The following is a 25,098-nucleotide window of genomic DNA, read 5'->3' as shown; positions in this document are numbered from 1 at the left end:
TATGTCACCTCCATTTTTCAAATTACTGATTTGAACAAGGGGTATATTTAGTTTGTAACACGGCTCCAAGCTAAATGATTTGAGCTGCACAAAGTAAATTGTGTAACTTTCATTGTTGTAAAATGCAGTATTGAGCAATTTCTCTTTAAGCACAATTCAAATGACAGCCACTCTATTAAATCAAACACCACAGTCACCATCATTTTTACCAATATCATCAAGATCACTTATCAAGTAACAATACTGAATGAATATTTATATGGAAATAGAACATTAATTTACCTCCAGATCCCAGCTGTTTGTAGAATCTATATTCCAAGTGAAGTTGTGGTGCCCTGGACTTCATTGGTTCCTAAGTGCAAAAAGGATGGGCTTATTTAAACACACAAGAAACATTACAGTGAACTTTGGTAATATTAGTACTGAAATTTTGCTTTGACACATAAATGAATCCGAGACGTTTACACACAACAAAATGCAATGAGCGAAAAATAATGTTGGGATGCTTTACTATGTTAAAGATCACTGTTTCAATGAGGTTAAGCACAGCACAGTGTTTAAAGTAAAAACATCTGCACATGGAATTTAACATTTCCCAGGTTGCAAGTCCCAGGTACCAGATTACAGAAAAGATGCCCCACAAGAGGCTGCAGCACACAGAAAATATTGCATGAGTAGCTTCTAACACACTGCAAGGTACTACTTTTCAGTAACTGGGTGGCAAAGTAGATTAGATACAATAGCATAGGATGCATAAAATCTACGTTCAACAACAGAGCCTCTCACATTTAAGAGGGAACAAGTCAACTGCTATTTCATTTTGTTTTTGATGCTGGAGTGTACTTCAAATGGTCAACAGAATAGCACAAGTACAGGCCATTCAGCCCATCATTTCTGTACCAACTATGATGTCAGTTTAAACTGCACACATGCGAGCAAGCAATCCACATCTTTCAATTCCCTGCCCACGTGTGTCTAAAGGCCAAAGACATTGCTATCATATCTGCATCTACCACTTCCCCAGCAACATATTTTCAGCACCTACCAGTGTGTAAAATAAAGAGCTTGCTCCTAACATCTCTTAAAATTTTACCCTCTCACCTTAAAACTATGCCTTTAGTGTTTGATACTTCCACCCTGGGTTAAAGACTAACTAACCCTATGCCTTACATAATTTAATACACTTCTATCAGGCTGACTCTCAGCCTCCAATGATCTAGAGAAAAAAAAAATACAAGTTTGTCTAGCCTCTCCTTGCAGCTTACACTTTCTAATCTAAGCAGCATCTTGGGAAAAAGTCTCCTGCATCTTCTCTAAGCCTCCATATCCTTCCCATAAGCTGTACACAATATAAAGAATTTGGCTGAACCGAAGTTTTATACAGCTACGACCATATTTCAAGTTTATAACCCACACTCGAGCCAAGAAAGGCAGGCATATCCTACGCCCATGTCATACCCTATTTACTTCCAGTCAAGATGGCACCAGCAGGCAATGCCTTCCAGAAAGCCAATCTCTTCAATTATTTAACTTTCTCTACATCTTCTGCTTGTTCATTTTGTCTTGACCTTGTTTCCAGGAATGAAAGGGTTATCATATGAGAAACATTTGATGTCTCTAGACTCGCTGGAATTTAGAAGAATGGAGGGGGGAAATCTCATTGAAATCTTTTGAATATCGAAAGGCCTGGACAGAGTAGATATGAAAAGGATGTTTCCCCATCATGAGCGAGTCCAGAACAAGACAGCACACCCTCAGGATAGAGCGGTGTTCATTTAAAACAGAGTTGCGAAGAAATTTATCTTGCCACAGGGTGGTAAATTTGTGGAATTTGTTACCACAGGCAACTGTGAAGGCCAGGTCATTGGGTGTATTTAAGCTGGAGACTGATAGGTTCTTGAATGGTCATGACATCAAAGGTTATGGGGAGAAGGCTAGGGAGTGGGGCTAAGGAGGAGCAGGGGGAGAATCAGAATCAAGTTTATTATTACCTGCATGTGTCATGAAATTTGTTAACTTAGCAGCAGCAGTTCAATGCAATACATAATATAGAAGAAAAATAAATAAATTTACAGTCTACGTATATTGAACAGATTAAAATTGTGCAAAAACCAGAAATAATTGTATATTAAAAAACTGAGGTAGTGTTCATGAGTTGAATGCTCATTTAGGAAATGGATTGCAGAGGGAAAGAAGCTGTTCCTGAATCGCTATGATTAGACGGCAGAGCAGACTCAATGGGCTGAATGGCCTAGTTCTGCTCCTTTGTCCTACGATCTTGTAGGATCTTATGGTTATAAGAGCCTTTGACATGAAGTTTGGAACTTGATCGAATGTTCCAGCACTCTGACCCCGGAGAGGACCAAGATTACCAGCTGCCTTGTGAAGAAAACGAGAGACTGGGTCATGATCAACTCTCGGAAGCAAATACAGAGGTTGCTCGACGGTGGTCAGCATTTTTATGGAAGGACTGAGCTCCTGTGTCTGCTCTCCTCCTCAGTGCTGTCGGGAGGATGTCTTCAACATTGAGATTTATGTAATATTTGGACTGTAGTTGCTATCAGTCTTTTTCAGTTTTCTGTGTTTTCTTTCTCAGTGCTGATTGGCGGGTGGGTGATACGTTACTTTTTGTGCAAAGAAGATGCTGGGGATTTGGGGTCTGATGTTCCTGTTGGTGCTTTCTCTGTGTCAGCGATCTGTTAGTTTTTGTGTGCGAGAGCGCGGTTTTGGGGGTTCGATGTAATTTTTTTTCCGCGAGGGAAGGGGTTGGAGGTTTGTGGTTTTTGTGCGAGGGAGGTGGTTGGGGGTTTGCAGTTTGACATTCTAGATGCCATTTTCCATGTGGGCGATCTGTCGCTTTTTTTTGCGAGGGAGGGGGTTAGAGGTTTGTGGTTTTTGATGTTTTCGCTGTTGCTTTCTGGGTGGGTGATCTACCAGCTTTTGTACAAGTGAGGAGGTGGGGCTTGGGGTTTGCAAGTTTTGATTCTTTTTCATGGGGGAGGGGGAACTGACATCCTTTCTTTCAACACCCATGATTTTTCTGTATTTCTTGGCTATCTGGAGAAGACGAAAATCACAGTTGTATTGTACGTGTATGCTTTGACTGTAAAATGAACCTTTGAACTTGAATGTTGCTACTCTCAGGGAGTTACAGACTTGCACCCCACAATCCTGCTGTACTTCAGTCCAAAGAGTACTGCCATATATTACATACTTTCCTTAACTTGACCTCCTAAAGTGCGACAAATCACAAGTGTCCAGATTAAACTTCATTTTGCCATTTCTCTGCCCCACATTTCCAACTGTTCCAACTCGATGAATCCTTCGACAACTTCCTTCAGTTTTTTTGTTTTTCCCACACCATTCTCTGTAAACTCCAGAGACCGTTGTGTGTGAAAATCCTAAGAGATCAGCAGTTTGCAAGATACTCAGATCATCCCATTTGGCACCAACTATCATTCCACAGTCAAAGTCACTTAGATCACATTTCTTTCCCCATCCTTAAGCTTGATCTGAACAACAGCTGAATGTCTGGACTATGTCTACTTGCTTTTATGCATTGAGTTGCTGTTACACGATTAGCAGATTAGATACCTGCATTAACGAGCAGATCTACAGGTGTGCCCAATAGCTACTGAGCGCACAGCACAAACAACAGAGAACCAAGCAGTGACCCTTGAGGAACACCCCCAGGTCACAACTCTCCAAGTCAGAATAATATTGCATGGCTAGAATTGAACAGGACCTGAAATGTTATCTTCAGATTTTTGAGGTTATTTTTGAAATATCCATCAGTAAATCTAATCAGACCTGGATGATGTGCCATTATCAATTCAATGCACTGAACGTTTCTTTACAAGAAGGTTTGTTCAGACATTAAAGGCAATCACTTTTAGCTTATTTCACAATAGTACTACAGAAGGTTTTATTTGGCCTTGCATCACATAATGAAGACTTAAATTAGCAAGGCACTGATGAAAGCCATAGTGATTGCATCTGTATTGGTTAAATTGCACTGGCTGTTGCATTGTGCTTAAATTATGAGAATAACAGTAAATGATCCACACTTCAAATCCCATCATGGCATCGGAGGCATTTAAGGAATCAAAATTTTAAAAATTGATACTTGAGAAAGCTGTATCTATGAAACTGTTTTTGTCCTTCAGGAGAGGAAATCTGCTGACTTTACAAACTTGTAACAAGATTCCAGACCTGCCAATGTGCCTCAACAGCCTCCTCAAGTTCAGGAGTTTCGGATGGACAAACTCACCGTCAAAGCATTGCTAACAAAATGCAATGCTTAAAGAGAAAACAAACTGATTCAGCTTCTCTCCACAGTTCAGCTGTTCGCACAATGAGGGCCAATGTAGCACAATGGTTAGCACAGCTGTTACAGCTGGGGCGTTCTTGAGTTCAATCCAACACCATTCTGTAAGGAGTCTCTATGCCCTCCTCGTGGAATGTGTGGCTTTTCACCAGGTGCTCCAGTTCCCTCCCACAGTCCAAAGACGTACCCGTGGGTGAACTGGTCATTGTAAATTGTCCTGTGATGTGGTTAGGGTTAACTGGGGCTTTGGGGTTGCTGGTGCAGCATAGTTTGAAGGGCCGTCTCCACACTGATTCACTAAATAAAAGTTAAGGGTGCCTCAAACAACGCCATCAAACTGGCTATCTGAAAAATGCATTAGCCTTCTCCGGGCCAGAACTTCAACTTGCCCTTAATTATCTACTCCCATTCAATCACATGTAATGTGAAGGACTTTAAGTTGGCCCAAGTTGTTACTTCAGTGCCAATCTTAATACTGCAGTGAGAGAAAATTTCTGAAAAACACACAACTTGGGTTAAATTATGACCCTACTGTAAACAATTTGGGAGGTGGCTTACAATCATTACCATTCACCTCTCTATTTGCTTCAAATACTCAGTAAGAGAAAATATTTAAACATTAGTGAACATCAACAAATAGTTAAACTGTATTTTTAGTTTTGGGGAGTAGATTTAGGATGGGGAGGAAGAGGAACTGCTTTTCCCAGAGTATAGCGAGTCTGTCAAATTCTCTGCCCAATGAAGCAGTGGAGGCTACCTCAGTAAATGTATTTAAGACATATTTAGATAGATACTTGCATAGTAGGCAAATTAAGGGTTTTGGGGGGAAAAGCAGGTAGGTGAAGATGAGTCCACGGCCAGATCAGCCATGATCTTATTGAATGGTGGAGCAGGCTTGATGGGCAAGATAGCCTACTCCTGCTCCTATTTCTTCTGTTCTTATGTTCATTAAATTCTGATTTTATAGCAATAACCATTGTGCTCCTCTTATGCTGTGTTGGGTTGGGTTATTTAAATCATAAAATAAATTTCATTTGGCCACTTTGCACAAGGGAATTTACCCCAAACAATGATCTGAATTTCAACAATTCATTCGAACTGAACGTAAATTTTAGCAATACAGTTCATTGACCCAGCAAGTTTCTATCTGGAGTAACAAAGGACAACCTCAAACCACTGTCTGCCGTATCCTCATGATCTGCGGGCTTACGCTGACCCACAGACCTGTGTATTCATGAGGTCAGCCATGTACTGCTGGGAACGTTGGTAAATATAGGGCTTGCCTGCAGGGTCATTTTCTGTGGTGCCTGAAGAATGAAATGGATTTGATTTTGAGGTATTGTGCTGGAAAATAGTAAATTATCGACAGTTGTTCTGCAGCTGGGTTGGGGCCTGAGGACGCAAATCCAGAAGTCAGCAACATAGATAGCCTTGCAGTCACAGCTGAAGTCCAGAACGGGGGCCAGAGGCGCTTAGAAGGTGAAACTCGGGTAGAAGTTCTTACATCCATGGAGGGATTAGCTGCTGTATGTCATTACAGTCTTCATGGGAGGTGTTTTTGCTATCCACAGGAAGTGCTTGCCCCTACCCCACACAACTATTAAGAAAGCAGTTTATTTATATGATTTGTGTGAGCAACTCAATTACAGTCAATACTGGATTTGGCTCAAAACAATTACAATATCGGAATTTTGAAACCACCTTCTTCGTTCCAGTTAGAATAAATTAATGAAGTGTTGGCACAATGAATACTCTATTCAGCTGGGGGCGAAACTAATCAACTAGAAATCCAACTGAAAATAATAACAACATTTGAAAACCAAGTTTTCAATAAGATGGTGAAATCATCTTAAAACTACCAGATGAAAATAAAAGTATCAGACTCATGAGTGTTATAATGAATTGTACCTACCTAGCACACCACTTAGTCATGCCAAGATACAACAGAATTTAAGATTAAAAGTTGTTTTGAACATAACAAATTCAAGATTAACTTCAGTTCAATTCTCATTCAACCATACAGATGAAGAGAGGCAAACAAATCAGCATTCCTCTGGGGCCAAGGTGCAAAACGCAGTACCAACAGCACATAGTTAGGATAGCAGAAAAACACATGGTTACAACAAGTATAAGTCCACGAGTGGCAAAATAATTGAACCAGGCGGAGACGCATTTGGTTCCAAAACCAAGCCACAGGTCAAGTACTGTACACAAAGTAACTTCCTTCCCACCATTCACAAAAGTTGAAATCTGGGGCACGGTAAAATATTCCGCATGCACCTGGAAGAAAGCAGCTTCGACAGCGCACACCACCTGGCCCAGTTGACTGCCATCGCATCCACCATTTCCAACGTTCATTCTTTCCACCACTGTATCCTCAGTGCATCCATCACAAGCAGCACGGCCGCAACATCTCCCAGCTCTCTCAATCTGAACCCTCAAATGATACTTAATTGAACTTGAGGAGGCTGTTGAGGCACAATGTGCATTTACACTGGAATTTGACATGTATCGGAGGGATAGGAAGGTAGACAGAGGGGGTGGTGTGGCTCTGCTGGTAAAGAGTGGCATCAAATCAGTAGAAAGATGTGACATAGGATCGGAAGATGTTGAATCCTTGTGGGTTGAGTTAAGAAACTGCAAGGGGAAGAAGGACCCTGATGGCAGTTATATACAGGCCTTCCAGCAGTAGTTGGGATACGGACCGTAGACTACAACGGGAAACAGAAAAGGCATGTCAAAAGGGCAATGTTACAATACTCATGGAAGATTATAAAACTAAGGTAGATTTAGGAAAAATCATGTTTGAAATGGATCTCAAGAGAGCGAGTTTGTTGAATGCCGACAAGATGGATTTTAGAGCAGTTTGTCGTTGAGCCTGCTAGGGAATCAGCTATACTGGACTGAGTGTTATGTCATGAACTGGAGGTGATTAGCCAAGGGAAAAGAACCCTTGGGAACCAGTGATCACAATATGATTGAGTTCAACTTGAAATCTGATAGGGAGAAAGTCTGATGTAGCAGTATTTCAGTGGAGTAAAGGAAATCACAGTAGTGTGAGAGAGGAATTGGCCAAAGTAAGTCAGAAGGAGATGCTGGCAGCGATGACAGAGCAGCAATGGTGTCAGTTTCTAGAGAAAATGAGGAAGGTACAGGACATATTGTATTCCAAAAATAAAGAAATACTCAAACGCAAAATAATACAATTGTGGCTGACAAGGGAAGACAAAGCTAACGTAAAAGCAAAAAAGAGGGCATACAACAAAGCAAAAATTAGCAGGAAGATAGAGGATTTTGAAGCTTTTGAAAACCTACAGAGAGCAACTAAAAGAATCATTAGGCAGGAAAAGATGAATTATGAAAGCAAGGTAGCAAACAATTATCAAAGTGAACAGTAAAAGCTTTTTCAAAGTATGTAAAAAAAACAAGAGATAAGAGTGGATAAAGGACCACAAGAAAATGAGGCTGGAGAAATAATAACAGGGGACAAGGAGATGGCAAATGAATACTTTGCATCAGTCTTCACTGTGGAAGACACTAGCAGTCTGACCGATGTTGAAGGGTGTGAGGGAAAAGAAGCCCAAAAAGCTGAAAGACCCATGGGTACACAAGTCATCCAGACCAGATGAACTGTAACCTAGGGTTCTGAAAGAAGTAGCAGTAGAGACTATGGAGGCATTATTTATAACCTTTCAAAAATCAAGTTCACTTTGAAATTTGAGAAGGAGAAACTAAATTCCAATGTGTCAGTATTTCAGTGGAATAAAGGAAACTTCAACGGCATGAGACAGAAATTGGCCAAATCTGAATGGAAAGGGACACTAGCAGGAAGAGCAGCAGAACAGCAATGGCCGAAGTTCCTGTGAAAAATTAGAGAAGTGCAAGACATATATTCCAAATAAGAACTTTGTGAATGGAAGAAAGACACTACTGTGGCTGACAAGTGAAGTCAGAGCCAAAATAGAAACAAAAGAGAGGGCATACAAAGAAGCCAGAGCAAGTGGGAAGATAGAAGATTGGGAAGCTTTTAAAAACTTGCAGAAGGTCATTAGGAAGAAAAAGTTGAATGATGAAAGGAAGCTGGCGACTAATATCAAAGAAGGTACTAAAAGCTATTTTTAAGTATATAAAGTGTAAAAGAGATGAGGGTAGATATAGGACCAAAGGAAAATGATGCTGGAGACATTGTAATGAGAGACGCAGAGATGGCAGAGGAACTGAATGCATATTTTGCACTGGTCTTCACAGTGGAAGACATCTGCCGTATACAAGACATTCAAGAGTGTCAGGGAATTGAAGTAGGTGCAGTGAAAATTATGACTGAGAAGGTGCTCAGGAAGCTTAATGGTCTGAGGGTGGATAAATCTCCTGGACCTGATGGAATGCACCCTCAGGTTCTGAAGGAAGTAGCTGAAGAGAATGTGGAGGCATTACCAATGATCTTTCAAGAATCCATAGATTCTGGCATTGTACCAGATGACTAGAAAATTGCAACTGTTACTCCACCACTATTTAAGAAGGGTGGGAGACAGCAGAAAGTAAACTATAGACCTGTAAGCCTGACATCAGTGGTTGGAATTGATTGTTAGCAATGAGATTACAGAGTACCTGGAGTCACATGACAAGATAGGCCAAAGCCAGCATGGTTTCCTGAAAGGAAAATCCTGCCTGACTAACCTACTGCAATTTTTTGAGGAAATTACAAGCAGGGTAGACAAAGGAGATGCAGTGGATGTGGTGTTCTTGGATTTTCAGAAGGCCTTTTGGCAAGGTAACGCACATGAGGCTGCTTAGCAAGATAAGAGCCCATGGAATTACAGGGGAGTTACTAGCATGGATGGAGCTTTGGCTGATTGGCAGAAAACAGAGAGTGGGAATAAAGGGACCCTATTCTAGCTGGCTGCCGGTTACCAGTGGAGTTCCACAGGGGTGGGTGTTGGGACTGCTGCTTTTTACAATGTATATCAACTATTTGGACAACAGATTAATGGATTTGTGGCTAAATTTGCCGACGATACAAAGATAGGTGGAGGAGCAGGTAGTGTTGAGGAAAGAGCCTGCAGAGAGATTTAGGTAGTTTAGGGGAATGGGCAAAGAAGTGTCAAATGAAATACGATGTTGGAAAGTGAACGGTCAGGCACTTTGGTGGAAGAAATAAACGGGCGGACTATTAGTTAGATGGGGGGAGAATTCAAAATGCAGAGATACAAAAGGATTTGGCAATCCTTGTGCAGGATACCGGAAAGGTTAACCTCCAGGTTGAGTTGGTGATGAAGGTGGCAAATGCAATGTTGGCATTAATTTCTAGAGGTATGGAATATAAGAGCAGGAATGTGATGTTGAGATTCTATAAGGTACTTGTGAGACCACATTTGGAGTATTATGTGCAGTTTTGGGCTCCTTATTTTAGAAAGGATATTCTGACATTGGAGGGGGTTCAGAGAAGATTCACGAAAATGATTCCAGGAATGAAAGGGTTACCATATGAGGAATGTCTGGCTGCTATTGGGCTGTATTCCCTGGAGTTCAGGAGAATTGGGGGGGGGGGGGGGGGGGAATCTCAAACATTCCAAATGTTAAAAGGCCTGAACTGATTATTTCCCACAGTAGCGGATTCTAGCACAAGAGGGCACGAATTCAGGGTTGAAGGATCACCATTTGGAACAGAGATGCGGAGAAATTACTTTAGTCAGAGGGGGGTAAATCTGTGGAATTTGTTGCCACGAACGGCTGTGGAGGCCAAGTCATTGGGTGCACTTAAGGCAGAGATATATAATTTCTTGATCAGCCAGGGCATCAAAGGCTATGAGGAGAAGGCAGGGGAGTGGGGATGACTGGAAGAATTGGACCAGCCAAGAGCTCAGCCCTTTCAGTGCACTCAACATGCGTATCCCTCTCTGATTTCCAAAAAGCCTTTCGACAAGGATACCAATAAACACAAAAAGTATCATGAGCACTTGGCACCTCAATTGTTCACTAACCTTCGACTTCTGTAGCCTAGGTTTGTAAAGCAGAGTTGCAAGCTTAAACTCCCAAGAAATGAATGAGGGGCCATACTGCTCCCAGTGATTACTAGCATGACCCTTAGTAGTATTTTTTCTCTTCCACATGGATGGAATGCTAGCATGGTCTAGCAGAGGTGCTAGTTTTTAAAATAGTCACATTTGGAGTGGAGCAGGAAACTGGAGCTTATCCCAATTACGATGGCTGTACCTAATCATCATAAGCTACACAATCAAATTACATTCACGATTGCAACAGTTTAATCACAAAGAAAAGCTTCTCATATTTTGATCTGCAAATATCAATATGTAACAAAATAATCTCAATAGATCACACTAAACACAGGACCCATAAAAACTCAACAGTTACTGCCATTGTTCATTAAATTCAGTCTTCTTTTCTAGTTCCAACCTTCATTCCAACTGTGGCTGTGCTCATTTGAGCATTTTCAATTGATAACTGCAATCCCATCAGAAAGAACCTATTAAGTATTCAACAGTTTATTCACCTTAAACTTAAGAATCAGATGAAGGGGTAGGTCATTAAATTAACCAGTAACTTTGCTATAAAATGCTTCCACCCAAAAAGGCAACAAACATAGAAAATAGGTGCAGGAGTAGGCCATTCGGCCCTTTGAGCCTGCACCGCCATTCAGTATGATCATGGCTGATCATTCAACTTAGAACCCTGTACCTGCTTTCTCTCCATACCCCCTGATCCCTTTAGCCGCAAGGGCCATATCTAACTTCCTCTTAAATATAGCCAATGAACCGGCCTCAACTGTTTCCTGTGGCAGAGAATTCCACAGATTCACCACTCTCTGTGTGAAGAAGTTTTTCCTCATCTCGGTCCTAAAAGGCTTCCCCTTTATCCTTAAACTGTGACCCCTCATTCTGGACTCCCCCAACATCGGAAACAATCTACCTGCATCTAGCCTGTCCAATCCCTTTAGAATTTTATACGTTTCAATAAGATCCCCCCTCAATCTTCTAAATTCCAGCGAGTATAAACCTAGTTGATCCAGTCTTTCTTCATATGAAAGTCCTGCCATCCCAGGAATCAATCTGGTGAACCTTCTTTGTACTCCCTCTATGGCAAGAATGTCTTTCCTCAGATTAGGGGACCAAAACTGCACACAATACTCCAGCTGTGGTCTCACCAAGGCCTTGTACAACTGCAGTAGAACCTCCCTGCTCCTGTACTCAAATCCTCTTGCTATGAATGCCAACATACCATTTGCCTTTTTCACCACCTGCTGTACCTGCATGCCCACCTTCAATGACTGGTGTACAATGACACCCAGGTCTCAATGCACCTCCCCTTTTCCTAATCGGCCACCATTCAGATAATAATGGGTTTTGTTTTATATATCTGTTTTTATATTTTTGTTTTAAAATCACAAATAATAACATTAACATTGCAACTTCATACATAGTAAAACATCCCTACATACTTCAAATAAAAAACTGCCATTAAGTTATACAAGTATGTTGGTTTAGGAAACTAAAACCTTGCTCAAAGAGGTAAAAGATGGAGAGGAAACTGCTGTATAGAGAAGGAGGAGAAATTCTGGACAAGAATATTAGTTTGAGCACAGTGGTGATGAAAACTGGAGTTCCTGAAAAAGCTGGAAAAATCTCAAGACGTTGCATGTTAGCAGAGATCACCAAAATCGGTGAGGAGAACCCGCAAAGCATTTGAGAAGAAGGGTAAAATTGTGAAGACTGTGAGCCAATGTCAATCAACAAGCATAGGGATGATGAATGTCTCGGAATATGTTGTGGAAAATTTATTAAAAATTTCAAAGCAAACCATTTAGTCTTGAAACAAGCAAACCAACCATTTGAGTTAAACGAAAGAGGTTTTCTGAAATATGCTGCAGCAACTCAAGGCAAATCCATTTATTTGGTCACACTGATTTACCACATCACAGTTTCAGTTTAGTCCTCTCCTGGCTCACATTTGCTAGGATGCTGCCTCTTAAAAAATAAGTAGGAATGCAAGCAAAATTTACATACTCAAAATGTAACTGAGATGCAAGAATCTAACGTCTTTTACCCAAACCACAGTTTTGTCAGAATACTGAGGTTTGAGTGCAGAGGGAAAAATCATTCATGCTAAAACTTGACTTTTAAATCAAGTGATTTTTAAACAAAAGATCAGGAAGAGTAATACACAATATTAAAATAAAGACAAGCAGGAAATTAATCAGGGCCCAGTGCCTGCAGCAGCAGAGTAATAATTATTATCAACTTACCAATTTAATTGCCACATATTCATTTGTGTATAAGTTTTTACCTTGAAGAAAACAAAGGAACAAGAATTAGACACATTTAATATTTTGTTTGGAATATGACATTTCAATATCACAAATAAAATTTGCAAGTAACTCAAGGCCCTATGCATTCATTAATGACACTTCGGAAGTACCGTCCCCATTTGAAAAGATAGCAAGTATTAGTGTGCATCGTCAGAAAACCCATCACACTAGACCAGAGCTCCCAAACTGGGGTCCATGGTCCCTTCAGTTAATGTTAGGGGTCTATGGCATAAAAATGGTTGGGAGCATCTGTCCTAGACCAAATGCATTCTGAAAATCTATTTATCAAGGCCGGTTACACAGAAGTGATGATGAGAACATGATTCTAGAATCTCTTCCCTGTTTGCACAATTATCAAATATCACCAAAAAGCACAAGGGATAAGAACAGAATTTAGAAGCAGAATCAGGTTTAATATCACCAGCATACATCACGAAATTCATTAACTTTATGAAATATACATTAAATATAGAGAAAAATTGAATTTCATTAAGTATTTGTGTCTATTAAACAATTAAGTTAAAATAAGTAGTGAAAAAAATAACAGAAATAACAAAGTAGTGAGGTGGTGCTCATGGGTTCAATGACCATTCAGAAATCAGACGGTAGCGGGGAAGAAGCTGTTCCTGAATCGCTGAGTGTGTGCCTTCAGGCTTCTGTGTCACCTTTCTAACGGTAATAATGAGAAGAGGGCATGCCCTGGCTGGTGGGAGTCGTTAATGATGGATGCCACCTTCCTAAGGCACCGCTCCTTGAAGATGTTCCTACAGAGGCTAGCACCCACAATGGAGCTGACTCATTTTACAAGTTTCAGCAACTTACTTCGATTCTGTGCAGTAGCCTCCCCCCGCCCCACCCCTTCCCCATACCAGACAGTGTCGCAGCCAGTCAGGATGCTCTCCAAAGTACATTTGTAGAAATTTGAGTGTTTTAGTTGACAAATGAAATCTCCTCAAATAACAAAATATTAGTGGTAAATAATGTAAATATTAGTAGTGATGGGTTTCAGTGGAAGGATTAATGCAATTATTTGCACTTTGCTGTAACATACTGCAATGTTTTGAAAGCTGGAGATGTTAGGTAAAAAAATGCATTATTTCAACTCAAAATAATAGTTGGGACAGAAAAGCAACTAGCAGTCAGATGATAAGAATGTTACAATTAATCTGTAGCTGTGGAAAATAACTTTAAAGCCAAACATCACTGTTGGTTAACTTCTCAGTCATGTGCTTGAAAAGGAGCAGGTGGATTATATAAATGAAGCCACAGTTAGTCAGGAAAATAAGAATTGAAAGAAAAACTGAAAGCACTCTTGAGGAATGGTAGCACATAAAAAGCAATGGATTGTTGATCAGGAATAATCAGTATGGATTTGTGCATGGGAGGTCATGCCTGATGATTTTTTTTTAAAATGGAGTTTTTCCAAAGCAAAATGGGCCGAGGAAAGGCTGATGGATATGTGTGGGGTGATGCATTTTGGACAGTCAAAACAGACCAGTACTTATAGAGGGTACGGCAGGGCCCTGATGAGTGTTGTGGAACATAGATTCTGGGAGGACAGTGCACAGTTCACTCAAAGTGGCCATACTGTAGACAAGCCTTTAGCTTGCTGGCTTTCGTCAGTCAGGGCAGAGTTATGCTGCACTTCTACAAGTCATTGGTGAGGCCACACTTGCAGTATTGTTATAGGAAAGACATTGTCAAGGTGGGAAGAATGTAGAAGAGACTTAAAAGGATGTTGCCTGGACGAGAGGTCTAGAGTACAGGGAGAGGTTGGCAACCCTGCATCTTTATTCCATGGAGAGTAGGAGAATGAGGGGGCGATGTCACGTCAACATCTTGGAAAATAAGCCCTGAGTCAAACACATTGATACAATCGTGAAGAAGGCACATCAGCAGCTCTGTTTTGTTACAAGCTTGAGGAAATTGTCCGTCATCCAAGACATAGAAATTTCTATAGATTGGGAAGTCCAAAAGTAAAGGACACAGGTCCAAGATAGGAGAGAAGAGATTTAAAAGGGTAACGTTTTATTTTCTCCTCGCAATACCTGGAATGAGCTGCCAGAGGAAATGCTAAAGGCAGGTACAATTGCAACAGTTCAGAGGTATTTGAAGAGGTAGTTTGAAGGGTTTTGGGCCAAATATGCACAACTGGGACAAGCAGGAAGGATGCTGAAGCCAGGCTGGAGCAGCTGGGTCTGTTTCCATGTTGTGTGACTCAACAAGCTCAACAATTCAAATAAAAAAAAATCTAGTGCTTTTCTCCCCAGCATATATGAAAAATAAACTCTTCTCGGGCTTCCAGCAGGTACAGGTATCAATTATAAACAACGTTTTGATGACAAACTAAGAAAATAGCAGAGTTTGTCATCGAAACGTTGGTTATAATTGATATCTGTAAACAGCTGGAAGCCCAAGAAGAGTTTTATTGTAATTCAAATAAAACTTTTTAAATACTTAGATTATGAAGAGTGAAGAAGGGGTGTAAGGCAGGAAACTCAGTACTATTAGTTCACACTGAATGGAGGAAAAGACAAGTTTATCAATTTAGCAAGGGATATAGAGCATGAAAAGATGAGTTACTTATAAACAGAAATACAAATAAAGAGCAAGCAACACAAAACGTGGGAATACGCAAATCACCAAGGAAATAAAAGATGAGAACACAATAATTAGCTTTTTAATCCTTTCATTGAAGTAGGTGCCAGAGGCAAGACTAGCAATAGTTACACCCTATCCTCATTATATGCATCTTCAGACTATGCGACTTCAGAGTCAGAGTTATGCGAGGAACCTATTTCTACCAACGTCTCTAAAACTCAGTTATGCGAGGAGCACTGCTTTCCTGCCAGTACAAGTCACATGCACACCCCTCACAGTGGGACGAGAAGCACCACTTTTCCGCCAATACAAGTCAGGTGCACACGCCTCAGTCTCACTCCCGCCAGTCTCACATAGGTTTTGGTAACGTATGGATGTGTGATCTTACGCTCTTAAACTTTTGTTGGTTTTACCTACAGTGCAGTGATTTTGTACTTGACTACGCCTCCTAAGCGTCCGATTTCATGTCCTGGGCCATCAGCCAAGCTTCAGAGAACCGCTTTAACATTTGAAAAAAAGTTGGAAATTATGAACAGCGCGGCATCAGGTAAAGGTAACACAGCTCTGGGATGCTACTGCCGGGAACAGAATCTTGCCTTTAAAGTTCTTCTGTTACTTGACAATGCGCCAGCCCATCTTAAACATTTGGGCAGCATTCATCGTAATATAACAGTGCGTTTCCTGCCGCCTAACACAACATCGATGATTCAACCTCTCAACCAACGTGTGATCCACATTCAAGGCGTTTTTTTTTAAATAGTGAACTATCTCTCAGATGCTACAAGCAACAGACGATTTTGAAAATCCCGGGAGTTTACCAACGGTGAGGGAATGGTGGAAGTCGGAACACTTGGCACAAATGGCGATGGACATGGACCCAAATTTAGAAATGGAGTCAGCATTTCAGTCGTTCCCTGCTGTCAACCCTTCTTCCCTACAAGCAAATTTATGCTGAAAAACAAAATGCTGCCAAGCAAACAACCCTCACCACTTTCTTCAAACCGGTGTCAAATCCTGCTGCCATTCTGTGAGTCTTCCTTCACCCCTTGCTGTGCTCGATGTCCACCTTATCCATGTAAAGCTGCCGACACCACAACAACCATTCAACTCCCGGAGTGAACATACCTGCCACTGTTGGTGAGTGCCGTATGTAGAAAGTATGTTAACTTTCTATGATTTATTACATTGAATATTACCTTAAATTGATTAAATATAATATAAATGTTGCCTTGTGGTACTGCTTTTGTGTCGTACTGGTATGAAATTGTGAATAAATTACAGATAAAACATTTTGGAAGCCCTCTGGAACACATCCCTATTTTCTCCATTTAAATAATTATTCACATTATGTGATTTCGTATTATGCGCCGACTCCGAGGACGGATTCCCCCGCATATAACGAGGATAGGGTGTACCTGTATTTCTTTACACTCCAACCAAGAGCTTTGACAGGCTGTTTCACAGAGTAACAAAATGTTCAGTAATATTGCTGTGGGTCTCATAGGTTGGAAACGGGTAAAAGTGAAAGTATGCCAGGGAATCAAGGAGGCATTAATACCAATCCAGTACTTTCGTGGTTTCTGCTACTGATACCATGTTTTCTTTTCCACCCAACTCTAGAATTATTTAATTTAACTAAATTTAAATTATCCAGCTGCCAGGTTGGCATTTCCCCGGATCATTAATCTAGGACACTGTCTGCTAATCCGCTCACATAACCACAAGCAGCACACACAAAATGCTAGAGGAACTCAGCAGGCCAGACTGCGTCTATAGAAAAGAGTAAACTGTCGATGTTTCAGGCTAAGACCCTTTGATGCCACTTTATCTTTTCATTTTGCAGGGAGGTGCAAATTTAAGAGTGTTAACAAGCAGTAGATTAGACAAGAATGGAAAATATGTACTGAAATGTAATGTACCAAGATGTTTTTTTAAAAAAAGGTAATTTGGTAAGGAGGCAGAATATATTGTTTAAATAAAAGGAACACATCTAAGAATGAAAAAAAGTGTACAAAAGAGGACTTTAGAATCATTAATGGTGCATTCTGAGTTGCACAAAAATAAGCTTGATGCAGCATTTTATAATGCCTCTAACTTTAGGATACACACTCTGCAATCAGATTAAAAAGCGAATGAAGCTAATGATACTTTTTACCAAGGGACACTTAAATTATAATCTCAATACAATTCATCGAGAGATGTAAATGGAATTTTTAAAAATATCCATCTTTAATCAGTGCATTAGCTGATTTTATAAGGCTGAAGTACTGATGGATTCGATTAAGAGTTGTGACGCAGATCAGCCGATGAGTTTTAACGTGTGACGTGTCTACGTGACCTGAGCACAAGGATTAAGATTCAACCAAAGACAAAAAAGAGCTAGCATGTCAAACTGGATTAGCTAAGGGTTTTTTTTGAGAGAGGGAAGCAGTGATCTGACTGAGAAGAAATCAAGCTGGATATATGACATTGTGGGTAAAGATGCTTCTGGACTGAAAGAGTCAGGGGGAGACAGTACATGGGGTAAGGGGAAACGGGTTTGGTGAGCGCTGACAAAAGGTAGATGCATCCAGGTCAGGAGGGTTTGATTGGCAGATGGAGTCAACAGGTTAAGGTGAAGATACTACAGTCGGCCCTCCTTATCCACGAGGGATTGGTTCCGGGGACCCCTCGCAGATACCAAAATTCATGGATGCTCAAGTCCCTTATTCAACATGTCTCAATGCGGTGGATCTTAGGACCCAGCGGAATCCCAGACCTTATTTGACCTGTCTCAGTGTGGTGGACATTAGGACCCGGCAGCAGAGATCTGAATCTGCAGTGTTTCTGTTCACAAAAATAATCATGATAACGATTGAAAATAAAGTGGAAATAATAAAGCGATTGGAAAGAGGTGAAACGCCATCGGTCATTGGAAAAGCGTTTGGCTATGTCGGTCAACAATCGGAACAATTTTAAAGGATAAAGTGAGAAAGGCCCTGCCCCGATGAAAGCTGAAATTATTACTAAGCAACGCAGTGGTTTAATTATTGGGTTTTGGGTTTTTGATCCTCCACATCAACCTGGCAGGGTGCAGAGCGCATTCGGGAGCAATCTGTCACTAGATCGAACTCGGGAACTTCCCGGCACTGAAACATACATTCTTAAGTGTTTTATATGCATAGAAAGGTAAAATATACACTATGTACGAAGACAAACATTTGACTAACTGATGTTAAATAATACCGGATGTACCTGTTCTGACTTACTTAGTAAGAACTTGCGATTTTTTCGATCCCGATCCACAATAACCCACGCACATCCTTCCGTATACTTTAAATCATCTCCAGATTACTTATAATACCTAATACAATGTAAATGCTATGTAAAATAGTTGTTATACTGCATTGTTTAGGGAGTAATGACAAGAAAAGAAGTCTTTACATGCTCGAACAACAAGTGCTGGAAGAGCACTTCCGGGTTTTCGCGATTCACAGTTGGTTGAATTTACGCATGCGGAATTCGCGGATGAGGAGGGCTGGCTGTAACAGATAGCTAGGGGGTGGTATGTGTGGACAACAAAGAACAGGAGATTATGGAATCTGATATCAGCTGAAAGTTAAGAGTGGAAACAAATGAGAGAGCGATGGTGGGCAGATGTCAAAGAATTATGTGCAAGTTCCAGGGGATGCTGCGATGAGCAAGAGTTCTATCCACGTTCAGTCAGTGGGGAGGCAAGGTGAGACCAGAAGTTCAGGTAATGGACAAGATACACATGTTAAGGAATGAAGTGCTGCATGCAAAGGCGAGTGGAGTAAAAAAGTATCTCCAAGGAATAAAAGAAAGCAGTATATAAGAATTGAGAACAATACAAAATGAGATAGCAAATGTGCAGCATATGCTATAAGAGAAAATAAACAATAACTATTTATTAGGATAATTCGAGCAATGTAAAACCTACTGAAATAAAAAAAAACTACAAAAATGTTAAAAATTGAATAAGCAGAAAGCAAAGCATGTAAATACTTAAGAGTAAGGATTAGCGGGCAAGATTAAAGAGAAAAGATAAATTATTTGACAAGTATGGAACTAAGAGGAGGAGACGGGTTCCACAAGGAAAAATCTCAATTTCTGAGAAATATTCATGAAGGTGACTAGTTAGCATTTACAAAATATGGCAAAAGATGTATTTACGAGAACTTTCAATCTGTCTCCATCTCAGGCAACAGTCCCCAGGTGCCTGAGGTCAGCCATCATAGTGCCTGTCCTGAAGAAAACAAACATCAACAATTTGAATGACTATCGTCCAGTTGCCCTCACACCAATAGTAATGAAGTGCTTTGAGAGACTGGTCCTCTCCCACATCAAAGTCACTATCCCTGCTACACTGGACTCACACCAGTTTGCCTATAAAGCAAACAGGTCCGCAGAAGATGCCATCTCATTAGCTCTTCACGCTGTCCTGACACATCTGGAGGGAAAGGGCACTTACATGAGGATGCTGTTTGTTGATTATAGCTCTGCTTTTAATACTGTCATCCCCAGCAAGCTCATCTCCTAACTCCACCAGCTAGGCCTCAGCTCATCACTCTGCAACTGGATCCTGAATTTCTTGTCAGAGCGTTCACAGGCAGTGAGACTGGGCCCTCACCTGTCCTCCACTACTATCTTGAACACTGGTACACCACAAGGTTGTGTATTGAGTCCCATACTCTACTCTCTCTTCACTTACGACTGTGTACCTGCATTTAACACCAATACCATCATCAAATTCGCAGACGACACAACAGTGATTGGGTTGATCTCCAACAGAGATGAATCAGCGTACAGAGCGGAAGTACAGAACTTAGTGAGCTGGTTCTCAGAGAACAACCTGTCTCTTAATACAGCAAAGGCTAAGGAGCTAATTATCAACTTCGGAAAGTCTCGGGATGACGAGTACGCTCCAGTCTACATTAGCAGAGTGTCCAGTTTCAGGTTTCTGGGAATACACATCTCAGAAGACCTTACATGGTCCACTAACACCACAACAATAGTTAAGAAAGCACTGCAACACTTGTTCTTCCTCAGGACACTGAAGACAGCTGGTCTACCTGAACAGATGCTGGTGACCTTTTACCGCTGCACCATAGAGAGCATCTTAACATATTGCATCTCTGTGTGGTATCTCAGTTGTACAGCAGCTGACGGGAAAGCACTTCAGCGGGTCGTCTCTAGCGCACAGAAGATCATCGGGACACAGCTCCCAGCCCTGGAGAACACCTACAGCTTATGCTGCCTAAGGAAAGCTACAAGCATCTGTAAGGACAATACACACCCATGCAATCATCTGTCTGAACTTCTTCCATCTGGCAGACGTTATAAGATTTTCTATGCCTGCACTTCCAGACTGAAAAATAGCTTTTTCCCCAGAGCTATAATTGCTCTGAACCAATCGATCAAGCATCATCCATAAATTTGTTATATTGCTACTTTTAATACTGGTTTTATGGCTGTCATGCATCTGAGTTGCACTTTGGTACTGCTGGACATTGCTTGTACTGGCTAGTTACTTGGTTTTATTTATTGTTTATTTATTTTATTTGTTGTTTTATAGCACTGAGTACGAGAGTTGCAAACTCATTTTCGCTGTATTGGTGCATGACAAATTGTACTATGCAATGACAATAAAGATATTTCATTTCATTTCAAATCCTGCAGTATACTGTGAGTAAGCCAATCAGTGCCACACTACAGGACAAAAAGGAAACGTTAGTTATTTGCTCGGCTATAGAAATACCCAAGTCCTAAGCCCAACAAATTATATCCAAGAATAAACAGATAAATGGGGCAGGAAAATTTGCTTAGGCTCCAAGAATTATATTTTACACTACAAAAGATAATATGCCAGAGGAGTGACGAGTAGAGAATGTCATATGCATTTTTACAAATACAGGCAGTGTATATCTGGATAATTTAAGTCTAATTATCTTAGTATCTGAGTTAAAGATGTGTCCTTTGGGTGTCCTTTGTTTCAAGTGAAATTACCACTATCTTTATGAAGTGCACTTGAAAAGAGAATCATGCCTCATGTCTTCCAATGGATGCAATGCACATTGACTGAGAATGCTGTAGCATATGAAATATTCTGTGGAAGCTCTTAGGCTATGAAATTCAGAAGGAGGATTGTAAACTTTGTCTGCATAGGAAACATTGAATAACAGCAACACAGTGGAGTGGTGTCTCATGATTAATTTCTGGCTCCATTTTGGTTCATTGGACATGTATTCAAAACATTAATAATATGGGTTATAGCAATATCAAAATTTCCATTTAACATTAAGTGAAGAGGAACAGATATTTTCATTAAAGAGCAAATGAAAATGTAAAGTTTAAGAACATCAAAGTAAAAGAAATCACTCAAATACTGACACATTTTATCTGAGTTCGCTCGCTGCAGAACAATAAGGAACTCTGAGGGACATGCTTGAGGAATAAAGAAAATGAGGACATGGTAAGAAAAACTCTAATGGTCTTCTATATTTTGTCACAACAAGTGTGGAATATAAAAGAGACAATGATGTGCCCATGATAAAATCTTAATAGGAATAACTAAGAATTAAATGCAAATATGTCTCCGGGTTTTCTGGAAAGCAATGAGTTCCGATTTACAGAAAATGCATTCAGGTTTTGAAAAGGGTTGGAAACGGGTGTGAAGATCAGAAGAAATACAAATGCAAAAGAAGTAGTACAAATTATGGCTTAATCCACACGAAAACAATGAAAGAATGGGATAAGCTGAAAAGCAGCACACCACTTAAAGTACCGGTAATTATACGATCAATAAAGAGAGATCATGGATACCCAATTTTTATGCAAGTCATTAATAACAAAAAGTAACAAACTTTTTGACACAGTTATTTAGTTTCCTAACACAAGAACTAAATTGAGGTTACTTAAGTATTTATTTTAATGCCATCACCTGGATTTAAGTAATTTTGAGACTAAAGTATTCTTTTCATGGAACCTGTCAAGTTTGAACAGATGCAGATCATTCCAACAAAATTATCAGGAAGTAACGCACATTGGTTATCCACTGTGTCAGATCACTGTTTACTATCAGTGACACAACTATCCAGGCCAACAAGTTCAAAAGTATCAATAAAAGCAAATAAAATTACTCCAGAACTGGAAAACAAACTTCTGGCCCTAATTCATCATTTCACAGCTCCAGCATCTCCTCATCTATTTCTAGTATTTCACCTCCAAGCAGATTTGTTCAAAATGCCCTCTCCCTATTTGGAAAGACACTACATTGTGCATCTACTTCCCAATTCTCCACTCAGTTAACCAACATCTCCACTTTTGCACTTTCTTTTCCAGATAATACAGCAAATTTTTAGTTCACATGATATTGTGAACTTTTCCATTCAAATCGTTTCTCAGTTAATGACTGCGATGATAACATACTTGTTAAGTGAATACACAAACTTTACTATTGCCCAAATTAACAAAGAATAAATAATATCACCATTGAACATTTCCCCAACTATCATCCTGCTAAAAATGGCTTGTTCCTTTTGTTTTTTTAATTCTTTAGTCCAGAGTCAATTTCTGTTATAGACTTAGTAAAGTGCATTGTTTGTCCAAAGTTCAAAGAAAATTTATTATTAAAGTACATATAGATCACCAAATACAACCCCGAAATTCATATTCCTGTGGGTATATTCAATAAATACATAGAGTAAATAATTGTAACAGAATCAATAAGGCACCGCCCTAACTTGTGCAAATGGCACAAAATGTGCAAATACAAAAGGATATAAATAATTAGTAAATACACAATAAATAAAGAACACGAGATAAAGAGTCCTTGAAAATTAGTCCATGGGTTGTGGGCATATTTCAGTGATGGGGTAAGTGAAGTTATCCCTTTGGTTCAAGGACCTGACGGTTGAGGGGTAATAACTGTCCCTGAACCTGGTGGTGAGAGTCCTGAGGCTCCTGTACCTTCTACCTGATGGCAGCAGCGAGAAGAGACCATGACCTGGGCGGTGGGGGTTCCTGATGATGGATGCTACTTGCCTGCAAGAGCATTTCATGCAGTTGTGTTCAATGGTGGGGAGGGCTTTACCCATGATGGACTTGGCCATACACTCCTTGTAGGATTTTCCAGTCAGGGCATTGACATTTCCATACCAGGCTGTAATGTAGCCAGTCAATGTACTCTCCACCACACATCTATGGAAGTCAAGCTGAATTTTCACAATCGCCTAAGGAAGTCGAGGTACTGCTGTGCTTTCTTCATAATTGCTTTTACATGCTTGGCCCAGGACAGGTTCTCCAAAATGATAACACCAAGAAATTTAAAGCTGCGACCCTCTCCACCTCTGTTTCTCCAACAAGGGCTGGCTCATGGACCTCTGGTTTCCCTCTCCTAAAGTCAATAATTCACTGTAAAAATGTGAACTTTCCTTTTATTAAATGACTCTATTTTTGTGCAGCCACATAAAACAACAATGGGTGACTACTTGAGCAAAGAAATTACTAAGTCTTTCCTCCAACAATCCATATTTCCAGTTCTAAGTAAATTGGCAATGTAGGAGCGAGCCAGCCAGTCTATTGAGATTATGCAGTTTCCCCATAGTCTATCCTGTCCACAATGGTCCTATGCCCCTCTCCCCATACCAAGCTGTCCTACCAATTACCTATACATTGGGGACAAATGGCATATAAACCTAATCTCTTGGAGGTGAGGGGAAACTGGAGCACCTAGAGGGCATCTACGCAGTTACCAGGAGGGTGTGCAGACTCTCAAATATCACCCAAGGTCAGAACTGATCTCAGGTTGCTGCAAGTGCAAGCCAGCAACTCCACCAGCTACCCCACAGTGTTGCCCATCGGTCCAGTAACCACACTGCAGCAAAGTAGTAATTCTATGCACACAATTGATATGTAACCATTACTCACCAACCGTATGCTTCTGTGGAAACTGCCCAACTGCAGGTCCAACCCATGACACAAACGCCCAACTTGCGTACAGCCTTTACATATGAGCAAGCATTTGGGAGACTGATGGGATCGATTTGCCTGCTGCTGTGAAGCTGTGGACATCTTCTGTCATGTGGGAACCCATGACACTATCTGAATGGCTTAAATGCACGTGGCCTAGTTCGTCAAAGTTTGACCTAAATACGCAGCCTTTAACTTACTCGAGTTACAAGCAGTTCTCAGGAATGGAACTCTATCATAACCTGGGGAGGATACACAGGTAGTTTCTGCACCTCCTGGAATAAATGCTGCTGTGTTCTGTGTAAATTGACTACGTTTGATGCGCAGCAGTCTATTTGTTTCAAATCATCCACATTTCTTCAGCTCTTTGGTTGGCACGGTGCTATTAATAAACACTCCATTCTTGTACTTTAACTAAACCTCGTTGAGCTGTCTCTGTCTCATATCTGCCTCTCCTGGACCCAGCTACATTAGCTGCAGTCTCCAGTGGGCTTTGTAAGACTGCAGCTCCATCAGTTTGAGCAGAGGGGAAAAAGGAGACTTGACAGATGAAAAGGCAGCAATTGACTCAAATGGTCTTTTGCAACATCAAATTGCTCAGCTCTTGCTCTCAGATGGTAATTAGCCATCTGATTTATTCCACCCCCATTCATTCCACCAATGAACCACTCAATGGAAAGTGCTCACATTGAGAGCTTGTTCAAAGAGAAAGAGAACGGCCAGAGGACAGGCAGCGAGGCTGAGCTGCAAAAAAACCTGTTATTTGCTCATCCATCAATAATGTCACATCTGCAATAACAAACATGCTCTGTCTCGAGCAGATGTGTGTTCATTGAGAACCTTCAGCGCTCAAAATAGATGGCATCAGGCCTGATGG

At 40.6% G+C, this 25,098-nt stretch overlaps 1 protein-coding gene across 4 annotated transcripts in view; it reads right to left on the bottom strand.

Annotated features, from left to right (window-relative positions):
- The window catches only part of LOC140740356 (casein kinase I), a 233,163-nt gene that overhangs the window by 164,641 nt on the left and 43,424 nt on the right, over positions 1-25,098 (bottom strand). For all 4 annotated transcript variants that reach the window (XM_073069505.1, XM_073069513.1, XM_073069518.1 and 1 more), the window contains exons 3-4: positions 12,588-12,628; positions 283-352 (exon numbers count right to left, since the gene is read on the bottom strand). In XM_073069505.1, coding sequence (XP_072925606.1) covers positions 283-352; positions 12,588-12,628 — 111 coding nt within the window. The remainder of the gene's footprint in view (positions 1-282; positions 353-12,587; positions 12,629-25,098) is intronic.

Source organism: Hemitrygon akajei, chromosome 2, assembly GCF_048418815.1.
Source record: "Hemitrygon akajei chromosome 2, sHemAka1.3, whole genome shotgun sequence".
Taxonomy (NCBI): Eukaryota; Metazoa; Chordata; class Chondrichthyes; order Myliobatiformes; family Dasyatidae; genus Hemitrygon; species Hemitrygon akajei.
Note: the sequence above shows the minus strand (reverse complement) of the source record. Positions and strands in the feature narration are given on the sequence as shown.